Genomic DNA, 12,609 nt, shown 5'->3' on the forward strand with positions numbered 1-12,609 from the left:
TTAGCTCCGTCCACGGAGCTCAGATCACGGAGACAGACCTGGAGAGTAACTTGGTCTCCAGAACCATGTGTGACCTCCATAATACTCTCAAAAGAGCTATTCCAGCTTGCCAACACTGTTTCATTTCCCTACAGATGTGTAATGGGAGGGGGCAACTAATAACCTCAACGCTGGATGCATTTCAACAGTACTTTTTGTGTGTATTTCTGTGATCCTTTGAGATGAAAGATGCCACAGAACTGTAAATCTGTGCCGTTGTTATTATTATCTGAATTGGTGCTTCTTCAGTACTCCTGGAAGTGACATATAAATAATAGCATTATGATCTAATCAATATCTCATATTTACATCTCCCCTTTCATCCAGAAAGATCACAGAGCTCTTTGTAAGCAATATCTTCACAAGTCCCTCTTAGTTGAGCATAACAGCACCAAAGGGAGTCTGGTGAGCCAATACATAATTATACTGATATGATTTCACCCAGTTTCAAGCCACTTTGAGATCCCACTGCATCTCAGTGGGTTGAGATGGAAAGTGATGGAGAGTCCAGTACCTATTGTGTACTACAGAAAGGAATTTAGAGTCAAGGTAGAATTTGTCTAAGGCACCAAAACTAACATGTCTGCACTTGTAAAAGTGGCACAGAAACATTTAATGACCGTATATAGCCAAGAGCATTACTGAACACTCCTTCCAAGTGCAAAGGTGTGCTAAGTTTATAAAACTTTATAGACTTCACACTTCTGTTACCAGGAGGGAGCAGAATTCTCAACATAGATGGGGCCAAGAGTTAGTGGGCAGATTGTGGTTAAACACTGTGTGTATGTGTTTAAGATATCCCTCCCTCACCACGCCATATGCTTTGCATTTACTCTTGGACAGAGTCTTTGGAGAAAATTATATTCTCCTTATGAGAAACAAGAGCCCTCTCTGGTTGGGTCAATTATCTTATTCTATACATGAAAGCACAAGGTTTTGTTGGTGTTTTGTGATTCCTTTTTTAAGAAGTCCTGTATTTCAAATTAATAACATTTTTCTGAGAAGGGTCTTGGTCAGTCCTGGGCTGTGCAAATTTAAGTCTGAGAGATTAAAGAGCACTTTTAGCAGAATTGTCCAAGTCAGGTGGCAATGCAAGGAGGCCACTACTGAATTAGGTCACCTTGCCAGCTCTCTAGGGAGCAGGGAATGGATCCAAGGCCAAGGAAAGCTCTGGAGAACACTTTGGATATCAGTTCAGCTCCAACCAGGGTCAGGCCTAATTGCATTTTTAATGGTGTCTCTGAAAAGAGTGTGTCAATGACCGTTATCTGGTACTTTGGTGAATACCATTTTTACCGAAAGCATCAGAACCTGGGCCGGTACTCATGGGCTTTCTGTTATCAATATAGCAAAGATACTAAGGTGTTGCAGATCAAATATAAGGGGCTGTTCCCACAGGTATTCACCTGTTTCACCTCACAGAGAAAAGTGGTGTGAGATACAAGTTCAGAAGAACCCTTCACATCAGCCCCAAGTCTGCACTGGCTGCAACATCTGGGAGCCCACGGCACTTAGCTGAGAGCCAAATCCTGAGTTACCATTAATTCACTGGGCATAGACAATGGTAAGGGGTTGAGAGCAGTACAGGCATGGATGGGTGCAATCCCCCTGTGTGAAACCAGATCTTTGTGCCCTCTCAAAGAAGGGAATGCTCTTGGTACACATTTTCCACCCTATTGCATCCTGGGTCCCTCTGGCTTGTGGGAGGCAGGGGCCTGCAAGAAGGTGTCTCCATAAGGGTGGCCACAAGGGTACCCGTGCTGCTGTGAAACGCACAGCGGGTCTCACTGCATCTCTCTCAGGTCCTGAGCTGTGTGAACCCCGACAACGTGAACAGCCCCGAGATCCCGGTGAAGATCCTGAATTGCGACACCATCACGCAGGTGAAGGAGAAGATCCTTGATGCCATCTTCAAGAACGTGCCCTGCTCCCACCGGCCCAAAGCTGCTGATATGGACCTGGGTATGTGAGTGCATGGTGGGCCCTGATTGTCCCCGGGCAGGGGGTAAAGGGGAGATGGGAGACAGCCATACTCAGTCTCGACCCTGTTTGTTGGGTCAAGTGCCAGGTCTCCAGACTGGGTGTACCCTTGGTGCTTGTGCAAGGCTGAGAGCAGCAGCAATGGTGAGAGGGCAGAAGAGAGTGATTAAATTGATGCATATGCTCCTGGTTTATGAAATCTTTGGCCTTGAGGACTTAAAAAGACCAGTAGTCATCCTGCTTTTCTCCCCACAGAATTCAGCTTGGACAAGGGTATGGAAAAGGTATGACTTGGGCTATTCTTGCTGTTCTGCCAAAGACCTCTGGAAAAAGAGTACCAAATGCCCAGAGTGATGTTGTCAGCAGTGTTCAGGCTGCAGAGATTTATTCCCAGCTCTTCTCTGAATAGTGAGGGTTTGGATTATATACATGTTGTTGCTGAGATAGTGACAGCCCAAGCAGTATTAATTATTCATTGCGCGGGCACAGGAAAGGGGATGAGGTGTCCTCTGTTCAGTGGGCTGCATCCATCTCACCCTTTGCTACTGCCCTCTCCTGCCAGCACCCCACCACCACCAGCAGGGCTGGGAGATGCTGCTCTGAGGTTTTCTTTCTGCAGAGGACTTGGAGGTCTTAAGGAAAGATTAGTCCTTTTGTTAATGTATTCATTTTTTTTTTTTCTCAGTGGGTTGCGCCTTTGTTCGTTGCTCTTTGGAGGGTGGAAAGAGCTGCACCAGCTTCACTTGCATTTCTAGGCAGTAGTGCTGTTGATCTATGGGACACACAAGGAGCTCTACAGCCCAGCGCAGGGGTGCCTCTGAGGCCAAAATCTGTTTCTGCCCAAAATCTGGAGCTCGGATGCTGGGGGGAGTGAGATGTCTGAAGTTGGGGTCCAGAGCCAGATGTGATACTACACCTGGAGGCTACTATGAAAAGACATAGAAAAATCTGCTCAGGGCATTGCCAAGGTGTCTGGCAGGGGGCTGGGGACTGTATTGTGGCTGTGTCTGCCAGAATTTGCCCTCTGTGACCTTCAGTGAAAGAGACTTGAGTGGAAAATGATGGAGTCTATAAAACCTAGCAAAGTAGAAGAGGAACCAAAAGGAGAAGGAATGGACTGACGCCAAGAAACAATTCACGGCAATAACGGAGGCAGGAATGAGAGGTCAGGGATTAAAGTTAAGTGTCTGTATGCGTGTGCGTATGTGTAGAGGAGGAGGGGATTCCTGACAGAAATTGCAGCAAGATTCCTGCTCATGAAAGGCTGTTAGAATAACGAAACGAGCTGCCAAAACCAGCGGCAATAAAGAACACATCATATACATCACCAAGAAAGGACCCAAGATGATTTGTGGAGCTGCTGTGAGTCAGCAGGGGAACGGTGAGCGGTAGGGTGAGCAGGAGGGCAGGCAGGGCAGGGTGCCAGGGCACAGGAGACCGGAGGAGTGGGGTTTACAACCAGATCTGTTGACCTGCCTGGCGCTGGATGGCGGCTGCAGAGCCCATTACGTTCGGGTCTCAGACTAGGTGTGAGTGGAAAGTAGTTTGTTCTGCAGTGGCGATGAACGATGCATCCATACTGGGCGGCAGAAATCTTACCTGCGTGTTGCAAATACCAGAGATAAATTGGATTCCACAGATTTTACCGTAGCTCTGACAACTGGCAGATACAGAAGCGTGTCCCAGCTGGAGCCTGGCAATTTTGCATCCAGGACTGTTGCTTTTTAAGAAACACTGACCTGCTGAGGACCAGCAAGTTCCAGAAAGTATTTATGAGCCTGTGCACCCCTCAGTGGACAGCCTTGTCCATACTGACAGGATGCTGCTTAATGAACAGCTGTTTGGCCAATAGCATTGATAGTGCAGTTGGGGGAAAAAAACCTCACAACAAAACACAAAAAAACCCTCATCTAGTAGAAGAGTCTTGCCAATAGCAATATAGTTGCAGGCTCCTTTAGCACAGCAGCTAACAAGGTGGGAGGAGCAGGGCTGGCATGGGTGAAGCAGGAACAAGAGGATACACACATCCAACCACAGCTCCAGCCCAGTTTCTTTGCGGGAAAAGATGTTTGTTGGCACCTGGCATCCTTCGGTGACAGGGAAGGCAGCAAGAGGAGAGCAGAAAGCACTGCTGGTCATTAGGAAGCAGCACAGAGCTCTCAGGATCAACCTGCCCCAGGCTGAATGCTCAGAACTGCAAAGACGGCTGGATCAGCCCCACCAGTCCGTGCTAAACAGTAGGTCAGAGCAGATGACTGTAATCTGGCCTTTAAATCGATGGGTTTCTAAACAGCAACACCGTTTTCTATTACCATTACAATTTTCTGGACTTTCTGTCCATGCTAAGGCCAGATTGCTCACATGGAAGAAAGCAAACAAGCTAATGAGTTATTTTGAGTTGTTAAATGCAGGGTAGCTGCAGGCTGAGTGACTTGTATGTGTCGCAAATGTCATAATGTTTTGCAGTTACCCAGACAACTCATGGAGGGGGTTGTCAGCTAAAAGCACTTATTCTGGACACCCCGAGGTTACATTTTAGTCCAAAACCCAAATTGCAGCCCTCTGAGTAAAGGCTTCTCTCTACAGTGGCTATTTTTGTTATTATTATTTTTTAAAGCCCTCACCATAAATAAAATACCCCATCTTTGGGAAAGCATTAGGGTGCGAGGGTCACAAAACAGGAATTTGGCTTCGTGCTGAGGCATTCACTTTTCCCTGCGTTGCGGTTGCTTTTTGAAATGGACTGCTGAGGTGATGGGAGTTGCTTGGTTGACTGCCTTGCGCTCAGTGATGCTGTCCCAGCCTGGCAACCACGCCAGGGCAAGCTTTCGCTGCCTCACGGATGGTGAAGTTCTGGAGTGAGGGGTTCAGCCTTTAGGACCCATTTAAACTGGGTCTCACTCTAGTATATATACAGTAAGGCAGACAGCTTGCCAGGATGAAATATTTCCCACGCATCTTCCATCTACACATTCTGATATGAACTTCTTTTTCCCCAACAACAGTGGTCATTTTTCCACTCCAGAAGCAGAGCGGAGTTTCTCCTCTCTTCCTAGAGGTCATCACAATCTAGATATTTACCCATTGTTGTTTCCTACCTACCTGGTTGTACTGGTGCGGGCAGAATACAAACAAAGGGTTTATTCTCCCATTTCTTATGCCAATCTCTCTCTCACGTGGAAAATATTGAGAAGTGAAAAAAATACTCATAGGACTAAAAGCAGCTCCCTAGCTCTTCAGACTAATCCTTCACGAGGACAAGAGATCATGGAATAGGCATGAAGCCTGTGTAAGCCATATGCATTTGTTCCACATGCCATTGCTGTGCATGGTCATCCACAGTTTCACGGACAGCCATGGGAGAATTAGGGTCTTTAGGAAAAGGGTGGGAAGCACAGTATATGGCATGAACAGTAGACTGAAATGGATTGTGTGCATCGTGACCTAGAAGTGCCTGCAAAGGATGGGGTAACTGATGGTGAATAGCTCAGATGAAGGCGTTCCAGTACCTGAAGGGGGCCTATAAGAAAGCTGGGGAGGGGCTGTTTGCAAAGGCATGTAGCATTAGGATGAGGGATAATGGCTTTAAACTAGAGCAGGGCAGGTTTAGATTAGACATTAGGAAGAAGTTCTTTCCAATGAGGGTGGTGAGACACTGGCCCAGGTTGCCCAGAGAAGAGGTGGAGGCCCCATCCCTGGAGACATTCAAGGCCAGGCTTGATGAGGCTCTGAGCAACCTGATCTAGTTGAAGATGTCCCTGCTTACTGCAGGGGGGTTGGACTAGATGACCTTTAAAGGTCCCTTCCAACCCAACACATTCTATGATTCTATGAAGGCACCTGGAGTGAGCCAGCAGGTCTTCCATAGACCTGGGTATTTCAATTGCCCCTGAAAAATGTTCTCTCTGATACACTTTTCTCCCTTGTTCAGTGGACATCTTCAGGGTGACCTGGATCAGAGAGATGACACAAGGGAGGTGTAGCGTTTTCTGTAGTATTTGAGGTGTAGGAGGACATCTCCCCATCTCCCATCTCCCCATAGAGCCATTCCCTAGCCAGGCATTGCTACAGCTCAAAGAAACACCTCTTTGTCAAAGGCCGCTGAAATTTCCTTTTTCCCAGTCAAGTTGAACAGAAAGGTTGTTTCTTAAAAAAAAAAAAAAAAAAACCGAAAAAGAAGAAAAAAAAAAGAAAAAAAAAAGAAGTAATTCCTGCGTGCAATAAAAAGATACACTATCTGCTGAATGAAATATAAAGGCTTCACAGCAGCTGTCTCCTGAGTTTGCATTTACCGCTGCTCCTGATTGGAAGGCTTGATAAAGATAATGGGATTTTTTACCTCCCTCCCCCCTCAATCCCTCTCTCCGGAAGGTGGAAGTGTAACAAATTGGATTGGAGTATGTCTCTCCTTTGTGCTGGCTCGCAGAGGAGTGCACAGATCTGATGAGAGAGGGTACAGGGTGCTGCCAGCGAGGACAAAGCTAACAGTGCTGTGAATATGGATGTCAGGGTCACCTTTTTCTCCTTTACACCCTCCCTTCCCATTCCCTTGCTCACAGCCATCGCATTTCCTTGCTGTTTGGTGTGTGACCACCTCAGCTGGCCTTTGTGGAGAAAGGGAATGTGCAGTGCTCCTGTGAGACTAGGAAGAGTTGGGGGATCACAGCTGGGGGTCCTTTTGCTGTCATCACTCAGACGCATGATGAAGGGATTTGTATTTGGTCAGGACAAATGGGCTGCAAAACTGAAGCCAGATGCTCTGAACCCGCCCTGCAGGGTGTTTTCCCCCTTGTCTTGCTCAGAAGTGGGTCTTGTGCCAAGTCAAACTGGTCCTTCCTCTTCCTCACTTGGCCCCTTTCTACAGGAAGACCAAGGGATAGGGCTTGGTAATACCCTGTGTCTGTGCAGGAGCACAAAGGGCTTGAGGGATCGTCCCATGATGTTCTCAGCTCCCCTGAAGCAGAGGGAAAGTTTCTGCTGGTCTGAGGACCTTGTCCAGCCCTTGAATACAAATAAAGCACAGAATGAGGAAAGTTGTACCTACCCTTCATATCAGAGCCAAGGGCAACACTGAGAACCTGTGCATCCCTCCGGAAATACTACGTGGGTGTGTGTCCCTCCCCAAAGATGAGTCAGGAGAGCAGAGGACCATAGGGACATGCAGAGCTTTGAGGGAAAGAGGTCAAAGAGACACTGTCCCCAAGAGGCCACGAGGAAGACACATAAGAAACATTCTGTGACAGCGGAAGTGGCTTTGGCACTCTGTGGGGCACTTTGTGAGAGCACCGTTGCCCAGCCCAAACTTCAGCATTTTGTGCTCTTCCAAGCAATTTCTGGGACCAGTTAGCTCCAGGAATCCGGTCCAGTTGGGAATGCACAGAGAGCATCACCCTTGGACTTCACAAGGATAATGTAGGTGAGGATCGAAGAAGCTGGAGTAAATGAAGGGCAGTTCAGGATCAGTGCTTAGCCAACATAACCTTTGCTTACTTTCTGAGTATCTCCAGCTAAAGTAACACCCAGCAATAAACACAGCAGCTGACCTCTTCCTGCTAATTTAAATGAATAATAAAGGCAAGGGCGGCTTTCCCAATACATTTTAATTATGTGATAAGAAAACTGCTGAAACCAAAAGAAATTTGCAACGGTCCTTGCATTTTTATATTAGGAGAAATAAGCAGAGGTGGCAGGTGATGTCTCCATATCCAAGAGTTCATTTTAATTAACTCCCTCAAATGAGTAGACTTTCTGCTGTGGCTCTGGCTAAACTGTATGTGACTGAGACATGACAACCAAAAAGGAAGCTTTTGATGGCTCAGGTTGTCTGTGGTTAAGCCACAGCTTTCCCTGGTGTCCCCAGGTGACACTACATTTCTCTCCTTTCAGTCCTCTTCATGTATTCCTTGCCTATAGGCAAGTCTGTCCGTCCTCTGTAGGGAAAGCTGTGCCAATCCTCCACATGGAGCATCCCTCAAGATACGAGCAAAAAGTGGTACCCTGGGAAGTGAAGGGGTGCTCCAGTCCTGCAGAAGGAGAGATGCATTCATCATTTCAGTGTGGAGGCTGGAGAACTGGAGGTGGTCAGAAACTGGAGCCCTTCTGCCCCCAGGCATGCTGCTGAAAGCTGGTAGAGATGATGTGCTCCATGGAGCAGGGTGTTGGTTCTACCTCTGGATCATCTCCCTGTTGTTCTTCCACTGTGCCCAAAGCTAAGGGCTCCCTCCACTCCAAATCCACTTCTGGATTTGAGTGTCAAGAAGTGTTGCCCACACGGCAAAGGACATGAACTGAGCCCAGCACAGGGTCTGGTGCTGTGCTGAAGAAGACACTGCTCTGCCCAGGGGAGCCCTGTCTGTGGCTGGGTCTTGGCAGTTGGACATATCCCAGGTATTGCTAAAGGCTGTGTCTATGCTGCTATAGAGGGCCAGGGACTGACATCCCTGACAAGCGACATTCATGTACTCCTGTCCCATGGTGCTGGCTAACATATGCAAGGACAGGTTGGTGTTGGAAACAACCACACTGGAGCAAGAACAGAACGAGGGAGTCAACCAAGAGTTAAGCACCAAACAATCAGAGTGCTAAAGCTCCAGGCCTTGCTCTATTCGGCTCTGCCAATGGATCAACAGCTCTCTGGTCATTGCTTTATTTATCTGCGTGGAGCTCACCATTGTGTGCTGCTGTGCCTTAGCCTTGGACCTCTCATCCATGTAAGCAACCACTCCTGTGCAAAAGTTGTTTTGTGATAGTAATATCAAGGGTAAAGAAACCAGTCTGGATAACCTGGGACTTGACTCTGAACTTTGCCATATGGCTACGATTTTTGCATACTTTCCTGAGTCATCTCCCTGAACCTTTCATGATTCATCTCTCTCTTCTCTTTCCCTCTCTCATGGGCTCTCTCTTTCCCTCTGGTGGGCTCATTTGTGCATCTGTATGTTGTATGTGCTTGGAGGCATCTGACAGACCATAATGGCAATGACTGACATGCTGCTACACGGAGGCAGCCTGCACACGTGTGACCGCATGGGTTATGGGCACAGGGATTACCAGGGCTATGTCTCCTGTCCCAGAGGCTCTGCACAGCAGAGTTCAGTGTCTCCGTTCTCCTTGCAGAGTGGCGGCAAGCAAGCGGGGCAAGGATGATCCTTCAGGATGAAGACATCACAACCAAGATAGAGAATGACTGGAAGAGGCTCAACACGCTGGCACACTATCAGGTAACAGTGTGAGAGGATGGGTAGGTGTAGGTAGAAGGTAGATCAGCTAAGAAAGGTGCTATTCTCTACGATGCATCTCAGGATGCCATCCAGAGGGACCTTGACAGGCTGGAGAGGTGGGCCTGTGTGAACCTCATGAAGTTCAACCCGGCCAAGTGCAAGGTCCTGCACCTGGGTCATGGCAATCCCAGGCATAAATCCAGGTTGGGTGGAGAATGGCTTGAGAGCAGCCCTGAGGAGAAGGACTTGGGGGTGCTGGTGGATGAGAAGCTCAACATGAGCCGGCAATGTGTGCTCGCAGCCCAGAAAGCCCCCCGGATCCTGGGCTGCATCAAAAGAAGCGTGGCCAGCAGGTTGAGGGAGGTGATTCTACCCCTGTACTCCGCTCTGGTGAGACCCCACCTGGAGTCCTGCATGCAGCTCTGGATTCCTCAGCACAAGAAGGACATGGACCTGTTGGAGCAGGTCCAGCGGAGGGCCATGAAGATGACCAGAGGGCTGGAGCACCTCTGCTGTGAGGACAGGATGAGAGAGTTGGGGTTGTTCAGCCTGGAGAAGAGAAGGCTCCAAGGAGACCTTATAGCGGCCTTCTAGTACCTAACGGGGGCCTACAGGAAGGATAGGGAGGGACTCTTGATCAGGGAGTGTAATGATAGGACAAGGGGTAACAGCTTCAATCTGAAAGAGGGTGGATTTAGATTGGATATCAGGAAGAAATTCTTTACTTTGAGGGTGGTGAGGCACTGGAAGAGGTTGCCCGTGGAAGCTGTGGCTGCCCCATCCCTGGGGGTGTTCAAGGCCAGATTGGAAGGGGCTTTGAGCAACCTGGTCTGGTGAGAGGTGTCTCTGCCCAGGGCGGGGGGTTGGAACTGGGTGATCTTTAAGGTCCCTTCCAACCCGAGACATTCTGTGGTTCTGTGAAGATGCAGAGGTAAACAATGGTTGAGCGGGCAATAACTGCGCAGAGCCCCCGTGTTGAGTACATCCATCCTGATGACATCCATTTCTGCCTGACCTTGAAATCCATAAAAGAAGGCTGAAGATGTCCAATAATATCTTACACAAGTGATAGATTTAATGAAAAATGGAGTTTTGGTCAAAAGCTCCCCCGCTCCTTTCCCTCCTTGCCAAAAAAAAAAAAAAAGAAAAAAAAAAGTCACCTCATTAAGTTTAATCCAATGCTGACAATTTTGTCATTTCCTCAATCACACCTTAGCAATCTATGTTTCATAACAAGATTTTTTTTTTCATTTAAGAGCTGACCTGAGGAGGCAGCAAGCAATAATTTGAAAGGGAAACAAAACTTTTCACTTCAGATTGAGTGAAGTGTCGCTGGCTGACTCCAGAGCACATTTTTTCAGAGGGAGCGGGGATGTTTTCTATTTTATTTCACCAACAAACCAGGTGTAATTTTCTTTCCCGTCTGTGCTTTTTCCAGTTGTTTGCTTCAGGCAATGAGCTCCCAGCTATACGGATGAGCTGGGGCAGAACAGGTCTCAGCTGCCAGGGTGTTGAGCTGTTCATCATTTACCCTGGCTATCCTGAGGGCAGACACGGAGCATGCTGGGAGAGACACTGATATTCCTGTTACCTCAGTTTCCCCATCAGTAGTGTGGGGCTAAAACTAGAAAGAGCCAATAATTGCCTTCCATGATTGCTGAGGGGCTATTTAATTAGCCTCTGCAGTGCTTTGAAGATGAAAAACTCTTTGCAAGTGCTAATTATTACTATTACACAGACAAGAGTTAGACGTTGTTAGCAGGGTTTTTTTTTCACCCATCTCCTTTTTATGATGTCTTATTTATCACAGATATTCCTGATGCGGCTCCTCTGAGCCGCTGGCTTGTGAACATTTCTTATACAGGACCTACACGAATCGCCTAGCTGTAGAAATGGAAAGTCTGGCTCATTTCAGAAAGCTCTGTTGTCTGTTGAAACACTATCCCATGACATCCTGGAGCACAGCAACTTCAATCCTACTGCTTTGCCCTGTCTGAGACCCTCTCACACAGCAAAGAGAAAGAAGTTGTGGTAGTCGCTTCAGTCCAGCAATGCATTTGTCATGTGGAAGGGGGAGACTGCATGGAGAGGTTGACAGGATCAGTCAAAGTAGAAAATGTAGATATCCATTTCTGAGCTGGGTACCCAGATATCAGCTACAATCGAGGTGGAAGGAACAGAAGATTTCACATCAGTTTTAGTCATCCTTATGGGACATGCCATCCTTGATGTTTGAAATAGCTCAGATTATTTTATTCTTCTCATGCTTCTGTCCTACATAAGAGCTTTCTTGTGAAGAACCTACTGTCAGCTTTACTGAGGTGAACGCGAAGACTCACTAGGCTTTGAATCAGGACCCGAATTGAGCAGTCTGCTTTGTCATCAGTTATCCTATTGCCCAGGTGCAGGCTTCTAGCAGTGTAACAGGAGGTTTTGTCCCTTTTTTGTTAATATACCCATGGAAGAAAGCATTTGAAGCTTGTCCTGCCTACAGTGACACTGGTTTATGGCTCAGTTTCTGCTGCTTGAATTACTGCTGCCCTTGGTATGCTTCTCAGACAGTTTCCAGAAGCTTATTGACAAAGTTCCTTTTCCTCTGCAGGTGCCAGATGGATCTGTGGTAGCTTTAGTCTCCAAGCAAGTCACTGCCTACAATGCAGTCAACAACTCCACGGTCTCCCGGACCTCAGCCAGCAAGTATGGTAAGGTCCTCTGTGCTGATATGGATTGAGGGAACATTGGAGGAGAAATCCCAAACATCGTGGTGGTTACAAGACACTGAGCACCGTCAGAGAGAATGATAGGCAGATGACTAGTTGATATGATTGCTTGAGGAATGGCAGGAGGAGAGGATTTATCCATCTAAAACTTTGGCATCTGGTCCAAGCTGTTGATCCAAGTGGTCGGATTGCTCTCGGGAAGTACTTCTCCTCCCTCATTAATGAAAGGAGGACCCTATATAATTAGCTGTCTACATTCTAGGTCACTGAATCTCACTCTTAGAGTTTGCACAAGGAGAGGTAAGGGAGAAGCACTCCACACTGAATGAGCTCAGTTGTTCTGGTGGGCAAAGTCCTGGGAGCATGGTGTGTTGTGAAGACAAATCTGTGGCATAGATGAGAGGCCTCTGGGACTACAAGCAACCACAATGTGCATAGGTGATAGCCTGTCTACAGTTGTATCTCAGTGTGGGTGTTGTGTGTCCCATCCAGCTATCTTATTATCCCAAGGGAATTTGCACCTGGAATAATAATAAAAATGGCGTACTGAGGCCTTATATCAGTATATCTCAAGGCAGTGGATTTTTGTTCCCACTTTACCCATGAGAATGGGACAGCTGTGAAGTAGAGACCAGGTGGAAATTCTTCTG

At 47.5% G+C, this 12,609-nt stretch overlaps 1 protein-coding gene across 1 annotated transcript in view; it reads left to right on the plus strand.

The window, feature by feature from the left end:
• The window catches only part of PLXNA4 (plexin A4), a 472,240-nt gene that overhangs the window by 436,867 nt on the left and 22,764 nt on the right, over positions 1 to 12,609 (plus strand). Inside the window, exons 25-27 of the mRNA XM_074573192.1 lie at positions 1,842 to 2,001; positions 9,136 to 9,239; positions 11,842 to 11,941. Of these exons, the coding sequence (XP_074429293.1) occupies positions 1,842 to 2,001; positions 9,136 to 9,239; positions 11,842 to 11,941 (364 nt within the window). The remainder of the gene's footprint in view (positions 1 to 1,841; positions 2,002 to 9,135; positions 9,240 to 11,841; positions 11,942 to 12,609) is intronic.

The sequence above is a fragment of the Larus michahellis genome, chromosome 1 (genome assembly GCF_964199755.1).
Source record: "Larus michahellis chromosome 1, bLarMic1.1, whole genome shotgun sequence".
NCBI classification, from domain to species: Eukaryota; Metazoa; Chordata; class Aves; order Charadriiformes; family Laridae; genus Larus; species Larus michahellis.